The sequence below is a fragment of the Anomalospiza imberbis genome, unplaced genomic scaffold (assembly GCF_031753505.1).
Source record: "Anomalospiza imberbis isolate Cuckoo-Finch-1a 21T00152 unplaced genomic scaffold, ASM3175350v1 scaffold_127, whole genome shotgun sequence".
NCBI classification, from domain to species: Eukaryota; Metazoa; Chordata; class Aves; order Passeriformes; family Viduidae; genus Anomalospiza; species Anomalospiza imberbis.
This window is the reverse complement of record NW_027099667.1, coordinates 87657-107267: the sequence shown is the minus strand read 5'-3', so window position 1 is coordinate 107267 and position 19611 is coordinate 87657. Positions and strand designations below refer to the sequence as shown.

The 19611-nt window shown below is 49.6% G+C and overlaps 1 protein-coding gene across 1 annotated transcript; it reads left to right on the top strand.

Annotated features, from left to right (window-relative positions):
• Positions 1–11313: 11313 nt before the first annotated feature.
• Positions 11314–16035, top strand: LOC137466018 (serine/threonine-protein kinase PAK 3-like). The gene is made up of 8 exons (XM_068177963.1): positions 11314–11470; positions 12151–12199; positions 12699–12811; positions 13276–13393; positions 14053–14152; positions 14584–14780; positions 15366–15503; positions 15893–16035. The coding sequence occupies exons 1-8, from the start codon at positions 11409–11411 to the stop codon at positions 15980–15982; spliced, it is 867 nt and encodes a 288-aa protein (XP_068034064.1). The 5' UTR covers positions 11314–11408; the 3' UTR covers positions 15983–16035.
• The last annotated feature ends 3576 nt before the right edge of the window (positions 16036–19611 follow it).

The window sequence follows — 19611 nt, the reverse complement described above, 5'->3', positions numbered from 1 at the left end:
CAGCAGTTTATGGCCGAGAGGAGATACTAGCCCTGGAAGAGGCCATAGTTGTTTATTCTAGTTCCTAGTTCCTAGTTTCTAGCTCGTAGTTTGTAGTTTGTTTAGACTGATAGTGGAAATAAATAGGATAATAAATAAAACCTTCACTGTGTTGGAAGCTTCCCTTTGTTCTCACCCTGACATTAAGGTCTAAATTTGCTTCGGAATGGTCAGGTGTTTCTTAAATGTGGGAAGAGCCATAGATGGGGTTTGTGGCATGGATTGGAAGCGGGCAGAAATCTTGTGGCTTTGTTGCCGCCAGGCACAACCTGTTGTGGAGAGACAGGCTTGCAGCTGTGACTAGAGGAGCAGAGTGGGGCAAAACGGAGCAGAGCAGTGGTGTCACTGCTGGGGTTGCCACTGTGGCTGTGGTTGCGCTGCAGCTCTTGGGAAAGGTTGGGAGTGTCTGTGTTGCTGTGGGCAGAGGGGGAGGGAGCCTGGCTTCTCCACAGGCTCAGGCACAGGTGAGTGTCCAGTGGGAAGGCGAGTTCTGCCACGGGAACTAAGGCCTACATGAGGGAGTGAAAACTGGTGCAGTTTGGATCTGCGTGAGCCAGTGTGGAGGCCTGTGGGCCTGCTGGGGGACTTCTTGGGTCTATGCTCTGGAAAACGTCCCCTAGACTTTAACCTTTCCCATGGACTCCTGTTTTTTGTCTCAATGTACGTTTGATACCTTATTAGTGATATCCAGTGATCATATAGGGATTATTGAAAATCATTTACTTTGCGATGTTTGGTGATAATTGAGGGTATATTTGACGATCACTTAAATTTAAATTTTAGTTGCACAATATTTAACCGATTTCCTTTCCCAGTTCTCGTATTCCATCCCCCGCTTCCCTGAACCCACTATCCCTGAGAAGGACAGGACTGGAGATGGAACCTGCTCAAGAGCACAGGCCAGCCACCAGCCATCTGCCATCTCCCCTCCTTTTCTGTGCCCTTGCCAGGACGGTAGCGGCCATGCCTCCCCGGATTCTACCCTAACCCACTTTGCGACAGCCCCCAACCCTGCTCCCGCTTTCCTATTGTATTAGCAGTCCCCGATTTTTGTTGTAATTCATGTTTCAGAGATTACGGACGTAGGCGACCCCCAGAAGCCAGTCGACCCAGTTATTTTATTTATTTAGGCAGGAGAGCCGGCAGCCTCCGTACAGCCGGAGGAAGGGCTCTGTTGCCCCCACAGGAGACCCGTGCCCAGCCCCGCCGTAAGGTCCCCCACAGGCTAGTCCCCCACAAAACCTCCCCTTTTGATTTGTGTGGTTGGTCAAGGGCACCAGGGGAGGGTGCCACCACAAGTCCTTTTGATTTTCTGTTCTCTTTTGTTTTGTGGGTAAGTGAGGGGGAATGAAGTGACGGAGAGCTGCCTGGGACTCGGGCCCTCAGAAGTGAGGGGAAATGAAAATTGGATTTACTTATTGTTTAGTTATGCTCCGCAATATCAACCCGCCTGTTTCTTTAATTCTCAAGTTTAGTTAATGTCTATCAAGTATTGTGTTGTTTTTAGTTAGAACAAGGTTATTATTTTTACTACAATTGTTAGACCTTTCATTTTAAATAAAACCAAAAGGGGGCAGTTGTGGGAGCTTGTGCTGGAGGGGATGGGCCATGCAGTGGCCACACATCAGACAATCAACGACCAACACGAAGACTCGGGAGAAGAGAAGCCACAACGGATGACACCCAGAGAACTTATGGTGAGCATATCATGAAGAGTAAAGGACTCTGGGACTGACTGGGAGTGGCCATGCAGATCAACAGCCGGTGATTGGCCAGAAGGCTTCTGGAACTTGCCATGAAAGACTATATAGATGTATGTATATCTCTATCTCTATCTCTATCTCTATCTCTATCTCTATCTCTATCTCTACTTATAGCTGAATCTATAGCTATAGCTATCGCTATAGCTATCTATATCTATGTAATCTATATCTCTATCTCTATATCTCTATCTCTATCTCTATCTCTATCTCTATCATCTATATCTATATCTATATCTATATCTGTCTACCTGTGTTGACCTCACTTTGGCATCTTCTGAAGCAGCCTCTTTATGTTTTGTTTTGCACCCTTGTTTGTGCCCTTTTATTTATGAAATATCTTCAGTTTTGGCACTTCAGTTGTACCCGTCTCTTCTCTGTTGCTCTGCCATGGAGCACACCACAGTTATGCTGCCGAGACCGGAGAGTTTCCCCTCGCGCCCCACGGATGCCCGGGGTGTTGTTGCTGATTCTTCTCTGGCCGCCCCACTCCTAGCTGGGTCGTGTGGGGCAGAGAAGGGAACCGGCACCCAGAGAGGGATCATTTCAGTGCCTTTCAGAAAATGACAGCAGAGCAACCTTTCTCAATAAAGCCATCTGAAATGACTTCATTGTCCTAGTAGTCTGGATTGTCTCAGGGCTGGGGGTCAAAGATATAACAAAACTCAAGAGGCTCCAACCTCCCCAGCATCTCATTTCAGTCAAGGCTGCCGACCAAATACCTTCCTGACTTTACCTAACTCCTCAGTGGTTCTCAAACCCAAACTCTTTCTTTCTTCTTGTCTTCCGTCAGCTTTACCACTTATGCCTTCTTGGTCTACAGCTGGAGAGAGTTTTCCAGCTGCCACCTCTGCTCCTCTGTCAGCCCCTTTTCCTCCTACTTCCAGGAAGCTCCCTTCCTTCCTTCCAGGGGCCACCCACAGTTCCACATACCTTTCTTGTGCACAATCATGCTCTACACACCACCTACCATTATTACACCTACTTGCCTTGGTGGAGTAATTTTGTGCTTTGCTCTCAGGAGACAGGAAGAGGTCTAAAAATTTGCCTAAGATAAATGTAGGGAGGAATTGTCTCTCCCCACTGTGGCAACCAGAGAGAAGATACAAAACTTTTAAAATATTGCTTGCAACAAACGCATCTAAAACCTATGCACGTAAATGTCTTAAAAGGTAGCAAGATAAAAACATGTAAACACTCAATGCGGTGAAGAAGAGCAATTCTTCAGTCCTGTCACCACTTCATCTTTCCGTGAAACACCTCTAGGAGGAGAAAACTCAGTCCCATTTGAACCTGCTTCAGACCGAGGAACTATCCCCTTGGTATTCTTTTGTCTTCTCTGCCACAGAAAGTTTTGGTGATCCTTTCATTAAACCAACAAAAAAAGCCTGTAAAAAGAAACTGAGAAGACATCAAGAAAGCAACAATCGCCAATAAGCCTTATTTGGCAAAAGTTATCTTATTTAAATTATCCACTGCCGTAACAATACTGATGAGGATTCTTAGCACCATGTAGGCAAACCAAAGTTAGAGTAGCCAACCATCCTTTTGAGACCTTTTCAGTTTTAGGTGACATGGGCTTTTGGTCGGATCTACACGTTCTGTTCCATTCTATTTTGCAAATTTAGACTGCAGTCCATAAGCCAAAATTTCTTTTCCACGGGTCAGGTAGTATTTGTTCTAGGTGTGTGATGTTAGAGTGGTCCTCAGGGAAAAGGACATGGCTCTCTTTTCTTTCTTGTTCTCTTACCCCTCTGGCACTCAAAGCCATACTTGCTATTATAGACACTAGGTACAAGCTCCTGCTAGCATGGTTAACTAATTCAGGAGCAAACAGCCATGCTGCCATACTAGGGACATTGCTCTGGAAATGGGCAGAAAGATAAACCATGGAATGCTTTTCACTTCAGAAATGTTCCATTGCAGCTTTATCTGCAGCGGAGTTCCATTTACTGTACTGTCCAGTACAATTCCGTGCCTCCAGAGCTAACGTTAAGCACATAATTTGGGAGTCTCGAGCTGTAAATCTCACAGCCCTGGCATCAAAAGTCCTTTCGCTTCTGGTGAAGCGGCTCTGTATTCCAGGTCTGGACATACACCCAGTCTCCTGCCTGGTGAGGATATACTTGAACATTCAGGGTTATTAGTGAGACCAAAACAACCAACTTGCATGAGGAGAAAAGCATTTTCTCCTAAGGATTCTCCTACAGAGTCTCTAGTGGCAGCATTTCGGCCTCCAGCCTCTGGTGGCAGACAAGGCTCAATACCCACTGCTGCCAGAAGGAGACGCTGCAGGAGCAGTCTGCAAAGCTTCTTTAAGAATACAAGGAAACGGACTCTCCATTTAGTCCCCATTTTATTTCCAGAAAGCCTCTTAGGATGGCTGAATTCACCACCCTCTCGCAACCCAATTTTGGAGGTGGTCCCGAGATTTTGTTTTCTTAATCTTGATCCTTAAATTTTGAACTAAATTACAATAACCCAGAAGAAGGGAAACGGGACATCAGCTGTTTCTCATGCATTGCTTGGGGCTTCTCCCCCGCTCCAAGGGGTCCAAACTCTTCACGCAACAGATTGTTCCCCGGGCAAAAGACCAGGGCTTTTCACCATGCGCTTCTTTCCCAAAAGGATTTATTTCATTCCCCCCCGCCCCCCGCCCCCATTAGCAAAATTCTCAAAACATTCTCCATTTCTCTTTCTTTGGGATCATTGCTAATTTTCCCGTGTAATTCAACCACTTCTGTTGCAGAGGGAGGTACCACTACCCTACACTGCCTCCTGATAAGCAAATTGCTTCTTTATCAGCAGGCAGGGCTTGGGATGAGAAGGAGGGAAGAAGATTGGCTTTGCTGAGTCGAACCTCGCCTCCAGAGAGCGGAGGAAGGTGACATCATCTTCGGGGCACCCCCCTCTGTATGTTTTAGGGGCGGGCAGAGTTTAGGCTGAAGGGCAGCGTTTGACTCGGAGGCATTAAACCCCTCGCAAGGGCTGCGGGGGTAACCTTGCAGTCAGGGAGGCCTGGCTGTTCCTCGAGTCTAGAAAACACTGGTTCCAGGCCTTCCCCAGCCGTGTTCAGTTGCAAGTCTAAAGCTCTTTGGCTTTGGACCAGCGCGTTTAACTGGCTTCTCAGGTTTTGGGGGCTGGCTTCATCCCTGCATTCACTTCCTGCTCCGGCGGCCTGAGGCTGGCTATTGTTTCAGGCTCTAAGGCAATTTGCAACTGATTCAGCTCCTTTTCTAGCTGTTGGCAACTTACAGCTCTCTGAGTCAAATCTCCATGCATATGGATACCAGGCATGGTCCTTTCCTGGGATTTTAAATTTTTCTTCTACCAAAATTCATGTTTTCTCCACAAGTAACTGCGGATGGTGCTGGCTTTTCTCAGTCTCCATCTCTCTTTAGGGCTGGACAAGCTTTATATATAAGCTTTTAGCAGGTCTGCCAGTGGAGAGCAGTTGAGATCAGCTTCTGCGTGGGATTCTATTACTTTTCTGCCAGAAAATAGCAGCTTTGACTGCAAATTTATTTCTCCTTTATTATGTCATGAGCAGTTACTGCTGTATAAAATGGCCATGTCACCTCAAGAACAGCCTGCTCATTGTGCCAGTTAAAATGTAAGGCCCCAAAAACGTTGCTCTATGGGACACTTTGAAAGGACTTAAACTTGTTCACGTACTCGGACGTAGAAAAGCAGGAGAAATACTGACAAGACGTTCTCAAGAGGTCGGAATGACAAAAATAATCTTCACTGGCAACTTCTGAAAATCAGAGAACTTTGGCAAAAAATTTAGAGCGGGATTCAATCCACATGAAACATTCCATCAAGCATTAACTTAGCCCATTCAACTTCACAAACTCCAAGCCTGTTAGATTTTAAGTTACTCAAAAATCTGAGAGGATGGAATTGGAAGAATAAAGGGGAAGAGAGAAGGAGAGAAAATACCTAGAAAAGAACCAACATAGCTACCAATCCTGGTTCCAGTGGTGTTCAGCTGATAGAATTCCAAGAGGAGGTAGGGCCAAGACATGTGGTTGCCATGTCTCGGGAGTTAAATACCCTTTGGCTTTCCTGGGGCCTTCCCCAACATGGGGCTCCCACTCACCCGGCCTTTTAGGAGCTGAGTTAGGGGTTCCAGACACAGGTGTGGAGCGTTGCCTCTGCTGTGCCAGGGATCAGCGGCCACTGCTGGGCTGGGATACAGGCCTGGCAGTGTGGGGTGGGCAGAGTAGGGCATCACCTCACCAGAGCAAGGCTTGGTCTGCCCCTTTCCCCGCATACAAGCACCTGAAATGTTTTGAGCCAGCAATCTCTAGCCTCTCACCACAAGGTTTCCGGGTTCCTGTGCTTCTTGGCTGTCAAGACTCCAAAGATTTGTGGCTGGATATTAAGAAACCTGCACTTTTATTATCTTTATCCAAAAGAGGCAGCATGAGGCTTGTTTGTTCTTTCTAAGACCTTCCCTCCTTTCTGTGTCCTCATCCTGAGATAGTCCTTGTAACGCCTCTCCTCTCTCCCCTTCTCCACGACAATGGAGGGGAACAACGGAAAAACCAATCTATGAGAGGCAAAAAATGTTAGAGTTACAATGTAGTAAGGAAAAAAAAAAAAAAAAAGCAGTATACAACAGGAAGAAGAAAATTGTGCAAAAGAGGTAATGGCTTAAGCGACAAAGGTGAAGTGTCACATGGGGCGCCTGGAACAAAGACAAGATGGCGAGGGCTTACAGAATGATTCTGATGGTAGATGGGGGCTGCTGGTGCTGCCTGGAGCAGCTGTGGACCTGCAGTGGCAGTTTCCTGCTCCCTCTCTGCAGCAGTGATGGTGGCAGCGGCGATGGTGACGGGTGTCTCTCCCTGCAGAGCTCTGTTTGGTACTGCCGCTACCATCAGTCCGCCATGCTGGGCGTGTGCATGGGAATCAGCTCTGCCGCTTCACTGCCTCTTCCTCCCACCCTGCTGGGCTCCGTTTGGCTTGGCTGGGCTCCCTTTTGGCTTGGCTGAACTCACTTGGTATCAGTGTCACCACTCTGGGTTGCCTTGTTCTGCTGGAGCGGAAATACAGTCCCAGATGCCACCCTGGCCCTGATGGTTTCAGCCATGTGTCAGAGCTGTCACTTCTGTGCCACCCATCTCAGCCCCGTGTCCTAAGAAATACTGTGGAAGGACAAAACTGGGGGGGCTGGGGCTGGGGGGGGGAAACGGTGGTGGTGCTTTGGTGCCAAGGCCTCTGTGCTAGAGGGAGCCAGACAGAAGGATCCCCCTTGCATTTCCGGTCATGGCATTTCCCTGCTGAAATCCTACTATGGCTATGATGTACAATGTTTGGAAGAAATAGTGCTGAAAGATCCATGACCTCGTCTCTGTAGCTAGGAGAAAGCTCTAAATGCAATTAAAGCAGTGCTTCTCCTTGTTTGCTGCTTTCAAGAGCTGAGGAAGGTCCAGGTGGAACATTATTGGCCAGAAGCATTGGTGGCCAAAGACCACTAGCATGGTTCCTCACCTCCTGGTCCCTTCTCAGTGCTCAGCTTCTCGGTGTGGGCTACAGGGGCTTAGTGTGTTCTTGGAGTTACTCTTAGATGCCTTGAGCAGCAGGTTCTGGACTAGGAGGGCTTTTTGTGTTGCTTTGTAGCAGAGGAGAGCTTTGCAGGCTTTTTTTGGCCTGAGCTGTAGAGAAGGCCTGGTTCTATGCATGAATTCACAAACCAGCCTAGGGTGGCTGCTATTGTGATGTCAGCGGCCGCATCCCAGCGTTGTCAAGGCAAAGTTGCTGTGCCGAGGCCCGGAAGGGCTCAGTGCGCAGAGCAGCTCTGTGGCACGCTCGCTGCAGGCGGAACCTGCTGATCGCCGAGGTCTCTGCCAGCAGGACTCTTGAGTATTTTTGTTTCTTCCCCACAGGCGTTGTCTGGTGCAGACTTGAGCAGCACTGCTCGAGCCATGGAGAGGGTGTGTGCTGCAGTTTGCACGGCTTTCTCCTTGGCTTATTCTGGGTACTTTTTCACCCACCTGGCACGTAAGTGGACTGTTTTGTTCAGTGCGGCATATGGAAATCAAAATGCCACCAAGAGGCCTTTAGTTGGGTAAAGCTGCTGTCAACAGCTGCAGCTAAGAAGGGGGTGTCTCTAGCCAGTGGGGCGTGGGGCAGCATTTGTAATGTAGCCTGCAGGGGTTCCGCTCCTCCCGTGGCATAGCCTGTGGCAATGGAGTCTGCAATCTCCCCAGTTTGCTGGCTCAAGCAAGACAACTTCCAAGATAGGAAGACTGGGAGAGCTTGACAGGAGTCCTTGTGAAAGCTGTGCGCTGCTCTCCAGGACTGAGGGAAAGTCCCTCAGTTCAAGTCTTCTTGTCTGCATTCCCTCATCCCAGGACGTGCCTGTGGAACTTGACACTTCCTGTGTGCTAGAAGAGCCATTTGTTCTGTGATGAAACCACAGACTCAGCTTGGAAAAGGCCTCTGAGATAGACATTTCAGAGGAGTTCTTGTGTGCTGCTGAACCCAGGAGCTGTTCCTGTGCTGTGTCACCACAGAACTGCCACCATGGTTAAGGGGGACTTGGGCGAAGCTATTTTGGGGAAAGGCTTTCAGTAAGCCCATGGCAATTGCTGCATGCAATCTCTTCAGAAAACTGAAGTACAGGAAAGAGAGGAGCTGTAGCTCCTGCTGGATGGGGTGGGGCAGAAGCTGTAATGCCTAGTACAGAACCACTCGGACTTTCTCAGTCTCAAGTTTCTATGGGTTGAGTGGCCAAAGAGGACAGAAGGTAGACACGAGGCAGTGGTTTGTGCTGTTGTCTTGCTTGCTGTGTGACACAAGGCTTGCTGCTGGAGTGACGTAGTGAAAACAGAATGATCTGTCTTTGGGTTGGTGACTTTCTGGTGGGCTTGCCCAGCACAGGCAGTTTTCTTACAGCATCTGGTTCTTTTTCCCTTGTGTGTTGCAGGTCACGTCACCCGTGCCTGGAGAGAATCCGGTCCTTGGGTGAGTGGGAAAGGAGCCTTTGGCGTTGGTAGCATTTGACAATTGTGGAGCAAGCTGTGAGCTGGGCCTGTTGCAGTCCAGCGCCAGCCTGCTTGGATGAATGGAAGTACAGTGCAGGCTCTTCGCAGAAGCAGCCGCAGCAGCAGCAGCAGTAGCAGCTGCAGGAGGAGTTGGATCCCGGGCTGTTTCCTCCAGTTCCTTTTCAGAGCTTTTAAGCAGCTGAAAGTGGGGTTGCTTGGTGCTTTAAGCCATGATGGAATTTCTCCTGTAGAAGAGAGTGCAGTCCCGTCGAACTGGCCCATTCTACTTGAGTTTGAACAACTTAGAATGCCATTTCTGTGCAGATGATTTCTCCTTAGTGCATCTGGCTCTAGAGCTGAATATAAAGAAGGTTACCAGTCCCTCACACTGCTGTCTGTCTGCAGAGCCCAAAACCAACCTGTGAGCCTCCTCTGGCTGCACGTCTTCCTGAAGAAGAGGCCGAAGGGGAGGAAGATTCCCACCAAAGTGCACCTGCTGCCACTGCAGGGCCTGAGCATCCAGCATCAGTAAGTGGCACCTCTGGGTAGTCCTGTGGCTGGAACAAAGCATAGCTGCAAGTTTCTGGTCAGACAGCACCTCCCGTGCCTGGCTGAAGATGCTGAGGGCTGGAATCCTTCCAGCTCTTCCAGAGCACTTCCCCCAGCCTGTGAGGCCTGGAAAAGGGGTGTGGAACTTGGACGCTTAGGCATCGCTTTCCTACTGTTCTGACAGGGGCTGTGAATTTGTCTTAGCCAGAGACAAGAGGTAGCATTAGGATGTCTTGGGATGCTCCTGGGGTACAAGTGAAGCCCTTTGTGCCCAGTGGCTGTGCAGGCTCCTTGTCCCCAGTGAAGAGAGCAGTGCAAAGATGCAGTTCACAGCCTTGCAGGATATGAGGAGACACTGTCCCCAGGAGGGACCAGGCCCTCCCCACAGAACAGCTAAAGTCAGTCAGTAGCTAAAGGAACAGCTGAGTTGCAGCGGGGCCTGTAGCTGAATATACCGAAGGTTCTGAATGACAGGTTCTTTCCTGACCCTCATGCTGCTGTCTGCCCACAGAGCACAGGGGCAGCGTCAGCACCTGCTCTGGCTGCCTCTGCACCCGAGGAAGAGGCTGAAGAGGAGGAATCCGCTGCCAATGAACCTGCCCCTGCTGTCAGCCTGCGGCCTGAGCAGCCCACGTCAGTAAGTGCCTGTTTTGGCTAGCAGTGTCTTTGGTGTCATTTTGTCCATCATGTAAAAGCAGCCTTTGGATTTTGCGCCTTGAGCTGGAGAAGTGGGCTGCGAAAGCTGAGAGGTGAAGAGCCCTGGGTGTGGCCAGCAGCGTCTTCCTAGGAGCTTGCATTTGAAATGGGATCGGAGGGGCACCTCCGACGTGCAGGCATGTTTGTGACCCAAATGAATTTCTTGTCCCAGAGCTCCACCTCCTGTGTCCTGGTACCTGCACGAGCTGCAGCTGAAGGCCCTGAAGAAGCCTCCAGTCCCCAAGCTGGAAACTCAAGCCTGAGCAGCTCGTGCACCTGGAGCACGACTAGTTCCTCTGGCAGCAGCTGGAGCACGACTGGTTCCTCTGGCAGCAGAGAGCAGCTGGGAGAGAGGACAGAGGACAAGTGCCTGGCCATGCTGAGTATGTGCTTTGTGATCCTTGTCCGCCGGAGCAGTGCCTTGTGTGTGCGCGTGTCAGCAAGAGCTGTCCCACCTCCTGCTCCTCCTCAGCTGAGTGCCAGGTCCTGTGGCCTCCACACAGGACCTGCTGTTGTGCTTTGAGGTGGTGAGGGGTCCCTGGGGTGTTGCTCCTGCCTCTGAGGGCAGCTGGGCCTGGTTTGGCTTTGCCTGAGCTTCCCTCTATGCCAAAAAGAAAACAGAGGTTGTTTCTGGCTGAGCAGGAGGCTGTGACCTAGCGAATGAGTAGGCCTCAAGGAGCTCCTGTGGGGCCCAGCTCCTGTGGGGCACAGCCAAGGTCATCTTCAGAACTTAGCCTGGCCTAAAGGCTGAGGGACCTCATTCCTGAGGCCCATCACAGTAGGGTATAACATAAGCTGCTGCTCTTGAAAGGCAGAGGGGCATTGTTTAGGCAAAGTCCTGCTTAAAGCTGGAGATCTCGGCTCTGCTGGAAGCACTTTGCAATATTCTTCCTGTTCTGGAAAGGGCAGCTGTTGATAAGAATTGATTCCAGAACCCAAGATGCCTTGGATGTTTGCAAGGATGAAAGCTTTTGTTGAATGTCACAGAGTGTTCATGGCCAAGAACAGAAAGGTTTTGTTTTTCCTGCTGCCCTTAATGTTTGTAGACAACAATCACTTCTCCTGGTTGCAGTTTTCTGATCCCTGTCTCCTCTGACTGTTTCTCGATGTGCTTAGATTTTAGTGTAGACTTCTAGTTTTGGGCAGGCCATCTGTGCTGCAGGGCTGCTTGTCTTGCTGCTGTTGTTTTTGAGGTGGTGGTGGTGGTGGTGGTGGTGGTGGTGGTGGTTTTGGTTGTGGTGGTGGTGGTGTTTCCCAGCTGACTGAGTTGAAAGGGCAGAGTGTCCCAGACAGTGGGGCTGCCTTTCTGATCTGCTGCAGGGTGGGACCTCTTCTGAAGTGAACATCTTTCCTTGGGATTTTTACAGAGATGCTGGTGAGCGAGGGAGATCCTGAGGCTAAGTACACAGAACTGGAAACGATTGGCAAAGGGTGAGTGCAGCCACAGCTCCTTCTTCACAGCGGGGGGCGGTGCATTTTGCTGGTGTCACACCTCCCCAGAGTGACAGCAGGCAAGCTCCAAAGCTGTTCAGACACTGCGTTAAGATGATGCCTGATGATCTCTAAGTACTGGTCAGCATTTATAGCTGAAGTGGCCAGAAAAGTAGAGCCCTTCCTGTGTCTGGTGCACCAAAGAGAAGCAGCTGCCAATGGCTCTGGACCCAGAACACAGCCGTCTAAGGATCCTCTATTTTGAGTACTTCTCCATTTGTGTGCGCAACAGTGGAAGCCTTTGCCTGCTCCAGCTGTGGCTGCAGGCTGTGGCTGGACACTATTTTCCTTGGAAGCTGGAGAAAGGATCTGTGTCTGGAGGCTTTCCTCCAATGGCTCTTACATGGCTTCAGACTTCTCAGAAGGCCTCAGTGGTGGTGCTTGAATTTGGCAGATAGACTCCAAGGAGAGGTGTGAGAAGGCCGAATCGGCATGTGCCTGGAAAAATCCCACACATGCACAGATACAGAAAGAGAAAAGGGAGAAAAGACCCAGACGAGAATCTGTCGTGTTCCATTTACTGTTTGCCCCGGGACTTTTTTTCCGCGGTTGGACCGCGGTGTCCTGCACTTGCAGGGACTAAAGGACTTCTTCTTTCTCTGCTGCTCTTTTGTTTCTAGGGGTTTTGGCACGGTGTGCATGGCAGTGGAGACTGCCACAGGAGAAGAGGTAAGCGTCAAGCAGCGCCACAGCTTCTGCAGTGCTGTTTTAGGACGGCATTTTATCTGTCATGTCTGCAAGGGTTTGCTTTGTTCTTGTGCAATGGAGAATGCCAGTGGTTGCTGGAGTAATGATCAAGCCCCCTAGAAGTGCCAAAGGTTTCCCAGCAGTTTTGCTCCATTCTTACCGGCACAAAATGGCTTCCTGCTTGCAAGGGGTGTGTGAATGAAAATGGGGATGATAAAGTAAGGCCCTGGGGGAAGACTGTGGGCACAGCCTGTGTTGTTAGAGCTTTGCGGTGGAGAGCTTAGACCATGTTTCTCCCAGGTTTACAAGGCAAAGGGTATCTGGCTCTTTGTCCTGGGAGGTGCCCAAGCAAGCGGTCTGATGTCCAGCCACAAGGCGGTTTGGCCCAGCCCAGCTCCATCATCCCATAATCACTGTCTCCGTCTTCCCCTTGTGGTCCTGCGCCACAGACTTTGGTTCACGGTTTTCCATGTCGTTGTAGGTGGCCATAAAGAAAATTAGTCTCCTGGAAGAGAGCAGCAGTGAACTGTGCCTGAATGAAATCCAGGTCATGCGTGGCAATAAGAACGCCAATCTTGTGACCTTTCTAGACAGGTGAGTGGTTCTGCTGTTCTGCCATGAAAGGTCATCCACATCCTGCAAGGCAGCGGTTCAACCGCTGGCAGAGGATGGAGCTGACAGAGGATGGAGCTGTTAATTCCTGTTTCTGGAGTGATCGACAGCGTCTTGGGAGGAGATTGCATTGGGGCTGCATTAATCTTTGCTGGCATACCTAGTTTGACGTGTGCTTTCAAAGAGCGGACTTGGCCCTGTCTTTCTTGAGCCAACAGCCTCAAAGTTCCTGTCCTCTCTCCACATTGTTTTGTTTGGTTTGGCATTTGATTTTTTTTCCCACGGGTCTTATGTGCTGACAAAACACTGTAGATTGAGTTCAAGCCCTGGAGAGCATAGCCAATGATTATTGACTTCCTCCTGTCTTCTTCTGAGAGAGACACAGGAAGGAGAATCCATCAGGAAGTGCACGCATTCATCTCCAGGCTGTTGTTTCCTCCCTTCAGCTACCTGGTGGACGAGGAAGTCTGGCTGGTGATGGAGTACATGGACGGAGGTTCTTTACACGATGTCATTTGGGAGATTCGTATGGCAGAAGGAGAGATAGCAGCTGTCTCTCGGGAGGTAAGGGATGGCGCTTGTGCTTCCCACGGCTTGGTCGGGATGGTCCTTCCAAATGGGTGATAAGGAGAGGAGAGATTTCACCTTCCGAGCTTCCTTTCTGCCTTTCTCTTATAACGGGCAGTAGCAAGAGCATCGGAAGTGCCTGCCAGTGTCCCTGCCCTTCTTCTAGGGTGTTTGTCTTTGCCTCTCTAAACACTGGCCTGGAGCCTGTGTGCGCTGCGTTCCTTCCCATTCCTTCCGCATTCCTTCCTAAGAGCAAAGGTGCTGCTGGCACCATGTCAAGCAAGTGGCAAAGACAAAGAGATACTCGCAGGACTCTCACAGAGCTCAGCCTGAAAGGAGAGCCTGGCAGCCAACGTGGTGTTGGCAAAAGCAGCCACTGTTGTCTGGCTGGAGAGAGTACAGCCACGGCAGCAGTGCTTCTTGAGTCTGTGTTTGCAGGACACTGGCCAGAGGAACAATTGCCCTTTCTCTTTCAAAAGCAAATGCACCCGCACTTAGAAAAGCACTGCTGTCCTCGTGTTGGAGCAGCAGGCTCTGCTGCCTTTGCCAGCAGCCTGTCTTGCCATGGCTCACCATCCCCCAGGAAGTCAGATGTGCCACTTCCCTGCTTGTGGGACGAAATCCACTTAGGCTCGTGTTGCTTTTTCCTCTCTCAGTGCCTGCAAGGCCTGGATTTCCTTCACTCCAAGCAAGTGATCCACCGAGACGTCAAAAGCCACAACATTCTCCTGGGCTTGGACGGATCTGTCAAGTTGGGTGGGTGTTGTTGGCCAGGCTCAGCCGTGGCGGGCTGCGGTGTGGGGCTGCCTTTGGGTGACTGCCGGTTCCCTGATGCCCGTGGCAGTGCAGGCTGCCCTGCTGTGAGCGCAGAGCACAGCCACAAGGCGCAGGGAGGTGTTGCTGGGAAGAAGGGGTAGGGGGTGCCTTTGGCTTGTGTGTGATCCTTCCCAAGCAAGGCAGTTGCAGTCTAATAGCTTCAGGGGACTAAAAGCCACTGCCTGAAACTGGGGGCTTTTGCTAAGTGGCCAATTCCGTATTTCCTCGGCTGCAGGCCTGAGGAATGGCAGCAGGGCCCCTTTGCAGCTGGGATTCCACACTGCCTTCTTGGACATTGGTACCGTGGGGAATTCTTTTGTTGGCTTCCCTAATTCACGCTGGCTTGATCAGAATGGTTTTTTTCTCCTCAGCTGACTTTGGCCTTTCTGCTCAGCTCACCGCTGAGCAGAGCAAACGGAGATCGGCTGTTGGGACAACTTACTGGATGGCGCCAGAAATTTTCAGCAGGAAGCCCTATGGCCCCAAAGTGGACATCTGGTCCTTTGGCATTGTGGGGATGGAGATGGTGGAAGGAGCGCCTCCTTACCTGATGATGACCTCCCGCACGGTACGCTGCAACTACTCTCAGATACTGCTGTCACTCGGACAAAATCTGCTCCCATTCTTCTGCTTGGGAAGCTTGCTAGCAGCTGAAAATGGCGGGTTCCAGGCTGCATAGTCTCTCGTGCTTCTTGTCCAGATTATCCCCTTGGCATTTGATCACGAACTGCACCAAAACCTCACGATGCCTTTTGCTTGATGGAAGCTTTGCCTAAGGGAGCAGTGAGCAGTGCTGAGCTGCATTTGATGGAATAATCCTTGGAAATAGTAGAGTTAGATAAAAGTCTGTCTTCCGCATCGCCTGTAGAGCTGGTGTCAGTGCTCAGAGAAGCAAAGGGTGCTTTTGCTGATGGAGTTGCTCCTAATTCCATCAGCCAATGAAATCAGGGGCCAAGGCAAGAGCCTTTGCATATTGGACTGGCTATGGCTGCCTCGGGCTTTGGGTTCTTTTAGTAGGGGCAGGAAAGGTATCTGCCACCCTCGGGCAGGGAGTAAAGAGCCACTGGAGAGCGGAGCTTGTCCGGTGGGGTCTGTGTGAGCAGTTTGGGGTGTGAAAGAGGCAGGTAGAGCGTGGCATTTCCTTCTGCTCTAGGTTCAACAGCTGATAAGCACCAGGGGCAGCCCGAAGCTGCAGAACCCCAGGCAACAGTCCGCTTGGTTGCGAGACTTTCTGCACTGCTGCCTGGAGACGGACGAGGACAGGCGCTGGTCTGCCCAGGAACTTCTGCAGGTAAAAGGCAAAGCGGCTGCCGGATGCGCCAGCCACCCACTGCCAGGGGCTCCTCATCTGCTCAAGTCCAAGGCCTCGGATGGGCCCCGCTCCTAAGAATCTCCAGTCTGGGGGGCTTTTCAAAGGAAAAGAGAGGAGAATCCTGGCCTAGGTTGGGTTGGAAGGAGCCTTTCAAGGTCACCTAGACCAAATCTCCTTAAGCTGAAGACATCTGAATTAATGGATTTGTGGGACTGGGAGCCATGTTGGCCCCATGTAGCAAGGTCCTGGATGTGGAGACAGAGGTGCACAGAATGCCCTCCTTTCTGTATCTTTCTTGTTGCCAGAGAAAGCCTGTTTCAGCCTGTGAGGTAAGTAGAAATTAATTTCTTCTTTTTCTCTTTGGGCAGCATCCGTTTGTAACCTCCGCCGAGCCAACCTCCAGCCTGACGCCTCTGATCGTGGCAACGCAGCAGTTTATGGCCGAGAGGAGATACTAGCCCTGGAAGAGGCCATAGTTGTTTATTCTAGTTCCTAGTTTCTAGCTCGTAGTTTGTAGTTTGTTTAGACTGATAGTGGAAATAAATAGGATAATAAATAAAACCTTCACTGTGTTGGAAGCTTCCCTTTGTTCTCACCCTGACATTAAGGTCTAAATTTGCTTCGGAATGGTCAGGTGTTTCTTAAATGTGGGAAGAGCCATAGATGGGGTTTGTGGCATGGATTGGAAGCGGGCAGAAGTCTTGTGGCTTTGTTGCCGCCAGGCACAACCTGTTGTGGAGAGACAGGCTTGCAGCTGTGACTAGAGGAGCAGAGTGGGGCAAAACGGAGCAGAGCAGTGGTGTCACTGCTGGGGTTGCCGCTGTGGCTGTGGTTGCGCTGCAGCTCTTGGGAAAGGTTGGGAGTGTCTGTGTTGCTGTGGGCAGAGGGGGAGGGAGCCTGGCTTCTCCACAGGCTCAGGCACAGGTGAGTGTCCAGTGGGAAGGCGAGTTCTGCCACGGGAACTAAGGCCTACATGAGGGAGTGAAAACTGGTGCAGTTTGGATCTGCGTGAGCCAGTGTGGAGGCCTGTGGGCCTGCTGGGGGACTTCTTGGGTCTATGCTCTGGAAGAACGTCCCCTAGACTTTAACCTTTCCCATGGACTCCTGTTTTTTGTCTCAATGTACGTTTGATACCTTATTAGTGATATCCAGTGATCATATAGGGATTATTGAAAATCATTTACTTTGCGATGTTTGGTGATAATTGAGGGTATATTTGACGATCACTTAAATTTAAATTTTAGTTGCACAATATTTAACCGATTTCCTTTCCCAGTTCTCGTATTCCATCCCCCGCTTCCCTGAACCCACTATCCCTGAGAAGGACAGGACTGGAGATGAAACCTGCTCAAGAGCACAGGCCAGCCACCAGCCATCTGCCATCTCCCCTCCTTTTCTGTGCCCTTGCCAGGACGGTAGCGGCCATGCCTCCCTGGATTCTACCCTAACCCACTTTGCGACAGCCCCCAACCCTGCTCCCGCTTTCCTATTGTATTAGCAGTCCCCGATTTTTGTTGTAATTCATGTTTCAGAGATTACGGACGTAGGCGACCCCCAGAAGCCAGTCGACCCAGTTATTTTATTTATTTAGGCAGGAGAGCCGGCACCCTCCGTACAGCCGGAGGAAGGGCTCTGTTGCCCCCACAGGAGACCCGTGCCCAGCCCCGCCGTAAGGTCCCCCACAGGCTAGTCCCCCACAAAACCTCTCCTTTTGATTTGTGTGGTTGGTCAAGGGCACCAGGGGAGGGTGCCACCACAAGTCCTTTTGATTTTCTGTTCTCTTTTGTTTTGTGGGTAAGTGAGGGGGAATGAAGTGACGGAGAGCTGCCTGGGACTCGGGCCCTCAGAAGTGAGGGGAAATGAAAATTGGATTTACTTATTGTTTAGTTATGCTCCGCAATATCAACCCGCCTGTTTCTTTAATTCTCAAGTTTAGTTAATGTCTATCAAGTATTGTGTTGTTTTTAGTTAGAACAAGGTTATTATTTTTACTACGATTGTTAGACCTTTCATTTTAAATAAAACCAAAAGGGGGCAGTTGTGGGAGCTTGTGCTGGAGGGGATGGGCCATGCAGTGGCCACACATCAGACAATCAACGACCAACACGAAGACTCGGGAGAAGAGAAGCCACAACGGATGACACCCAGAGAACTTATGGTGAGCATATCATGAAGAGTAAAGGACTCTGGGACTGACTGGGAGTGGCCATGCAGATCAACAGCCGGTGATTGGCCAGAAGGCTTCTGGAACTTGCCATGAAAGACTATATAGATGTATGTATATCTCTATCTCTATCTCTATCTCTATCTCTATCTCTATCTCTATCTCTACTTATAGCTGAATCTATAGCTATAGCTATCGCTATAGCTATCTATATCTATGTAATCTATATCTCTATCTCTATATCTCTATCTCTATCTCTATCTCTATCTCTATCTCTATCTCTATCTCTACTTATAGCTGAATCTATAGCTATAGCTATCGCTATAGCTATCTATATCTATGTAATCTATATCTCTATCTCTATATCTCTATCTCTATCTCTATCTCTATCTCTATCTCTATCTATCTATATCTATATCTATATCTATATCTATATCTATATCTATATCTATATCTGTCTACCTGTGTTGACCTCACTTTGGCATCTTCTGAAGCAGCCTCTTTATGTTTTGTTTTGCACCCTTGTTTGTGCCCTTTTATTTATGAAATATCTTCAGTTTTGGCACTTCAGTTGTACCCGTCTCTTCTCTGTTGCTCTGCCATGGAGCACACCACAGTTATGCTGCCGAGACCGGAGAGTTTCCCCTCGCGCCCCACGGATGCCCGGGGTGTTGTTGCTGATTCTTCTCTGGCCGCCCCACTGCTAGCTGGGTCGTGTGGGGCAGAGAAGGGAACCGGCACCCAGAGAGGGATCATTTCAGTGCCTTTCAGAAAATGACAGCAGAGCAACCTTTCTCAATAAAGCCATCTGAAATGACTTCATTGTCCTAGTAGTCTGGATTGTCTCAGGGCTGGGGATCAAAGATATAACAAAACTCAAGAGGCTCCAACCTCCCCAGCATCTCATTTCAGTCAAGGCTGCCGACCAAATACCTTCCTGACTTTACCTAACGCTTCAGTGGTTCTCAAACCCAAACTCTTTCTTTCTTCTTGTCTTCCGTCAGCTTAACCACTTATGCCTTCTTGGTCTACAGCTGGAGAGAGTTTTCCAGCTGCCACCTCTGCTCCTCTGTCAGCCCCTTTTCCTCCTACTTCCAGGAAGCTCCCTTCCTTCCTTCCAGGGGCCACCCACAGTTCCACATGCCTTTCTTGTGCACAATCATGCTCTACACACCACCTACCATTATTACACCTACTTGCCTTGGTGGAGTAATTTTGTGCTTTGCTCTCAGGAGACGGGAAGAGGTCTAAAAATTTGCCTAAGATAAATGTAGGGAGGAATTGTCTCTCCCCACTGTGGCAACCAGAGAGAAGATACAAAACTTTTAAAATATTGCTTGCAACAAATGTATCTAAAACCTATGCACGTAAATGTCTTAAAAGGTAGCAAGATAAAAACATGTAAACACTCAATGCGGTGAAGAAGAGCAATTCTTCAGTCCTGTCACCACTTCATCTTTCCGTGAAACACCTCTAGGAGGAGAAAACTCAGTCCCATTTGAACCTGCTTCAGACCGAGGAACTATCCCCTTGGTATTCTTTTGTCTTCTCTGCCACAGAAAGTTTTGGTGATCCTTTCATTAAACCAACAAAAAAAGCCTGTAAAAAGAAACTGAGAAGACATCAAGAAAGCAACAATCGCCAATAAGCCTTATTTGGCAAAAGTTATCTTATTTAAATTATCCACTGCCGTAACAATACTGATGAGGATTCTTAGCACCATGTAGGCAAACCAAAGTTAGAGTGGCCAACCATCCTTTTGAGACCTTTTCAGTTTTAGGTGACATGGGCTTTTGGTCGGATCTACACGTTCTGTTCCATTCTATTTTGCAAATTTAGACTGCAGTCCATAAGCCAAAATTTCTTTTCCACGGGTCAGGTAGTATTTGTTCTAGGTGTGTGATGTTAGAGTGGTCCTCAGGG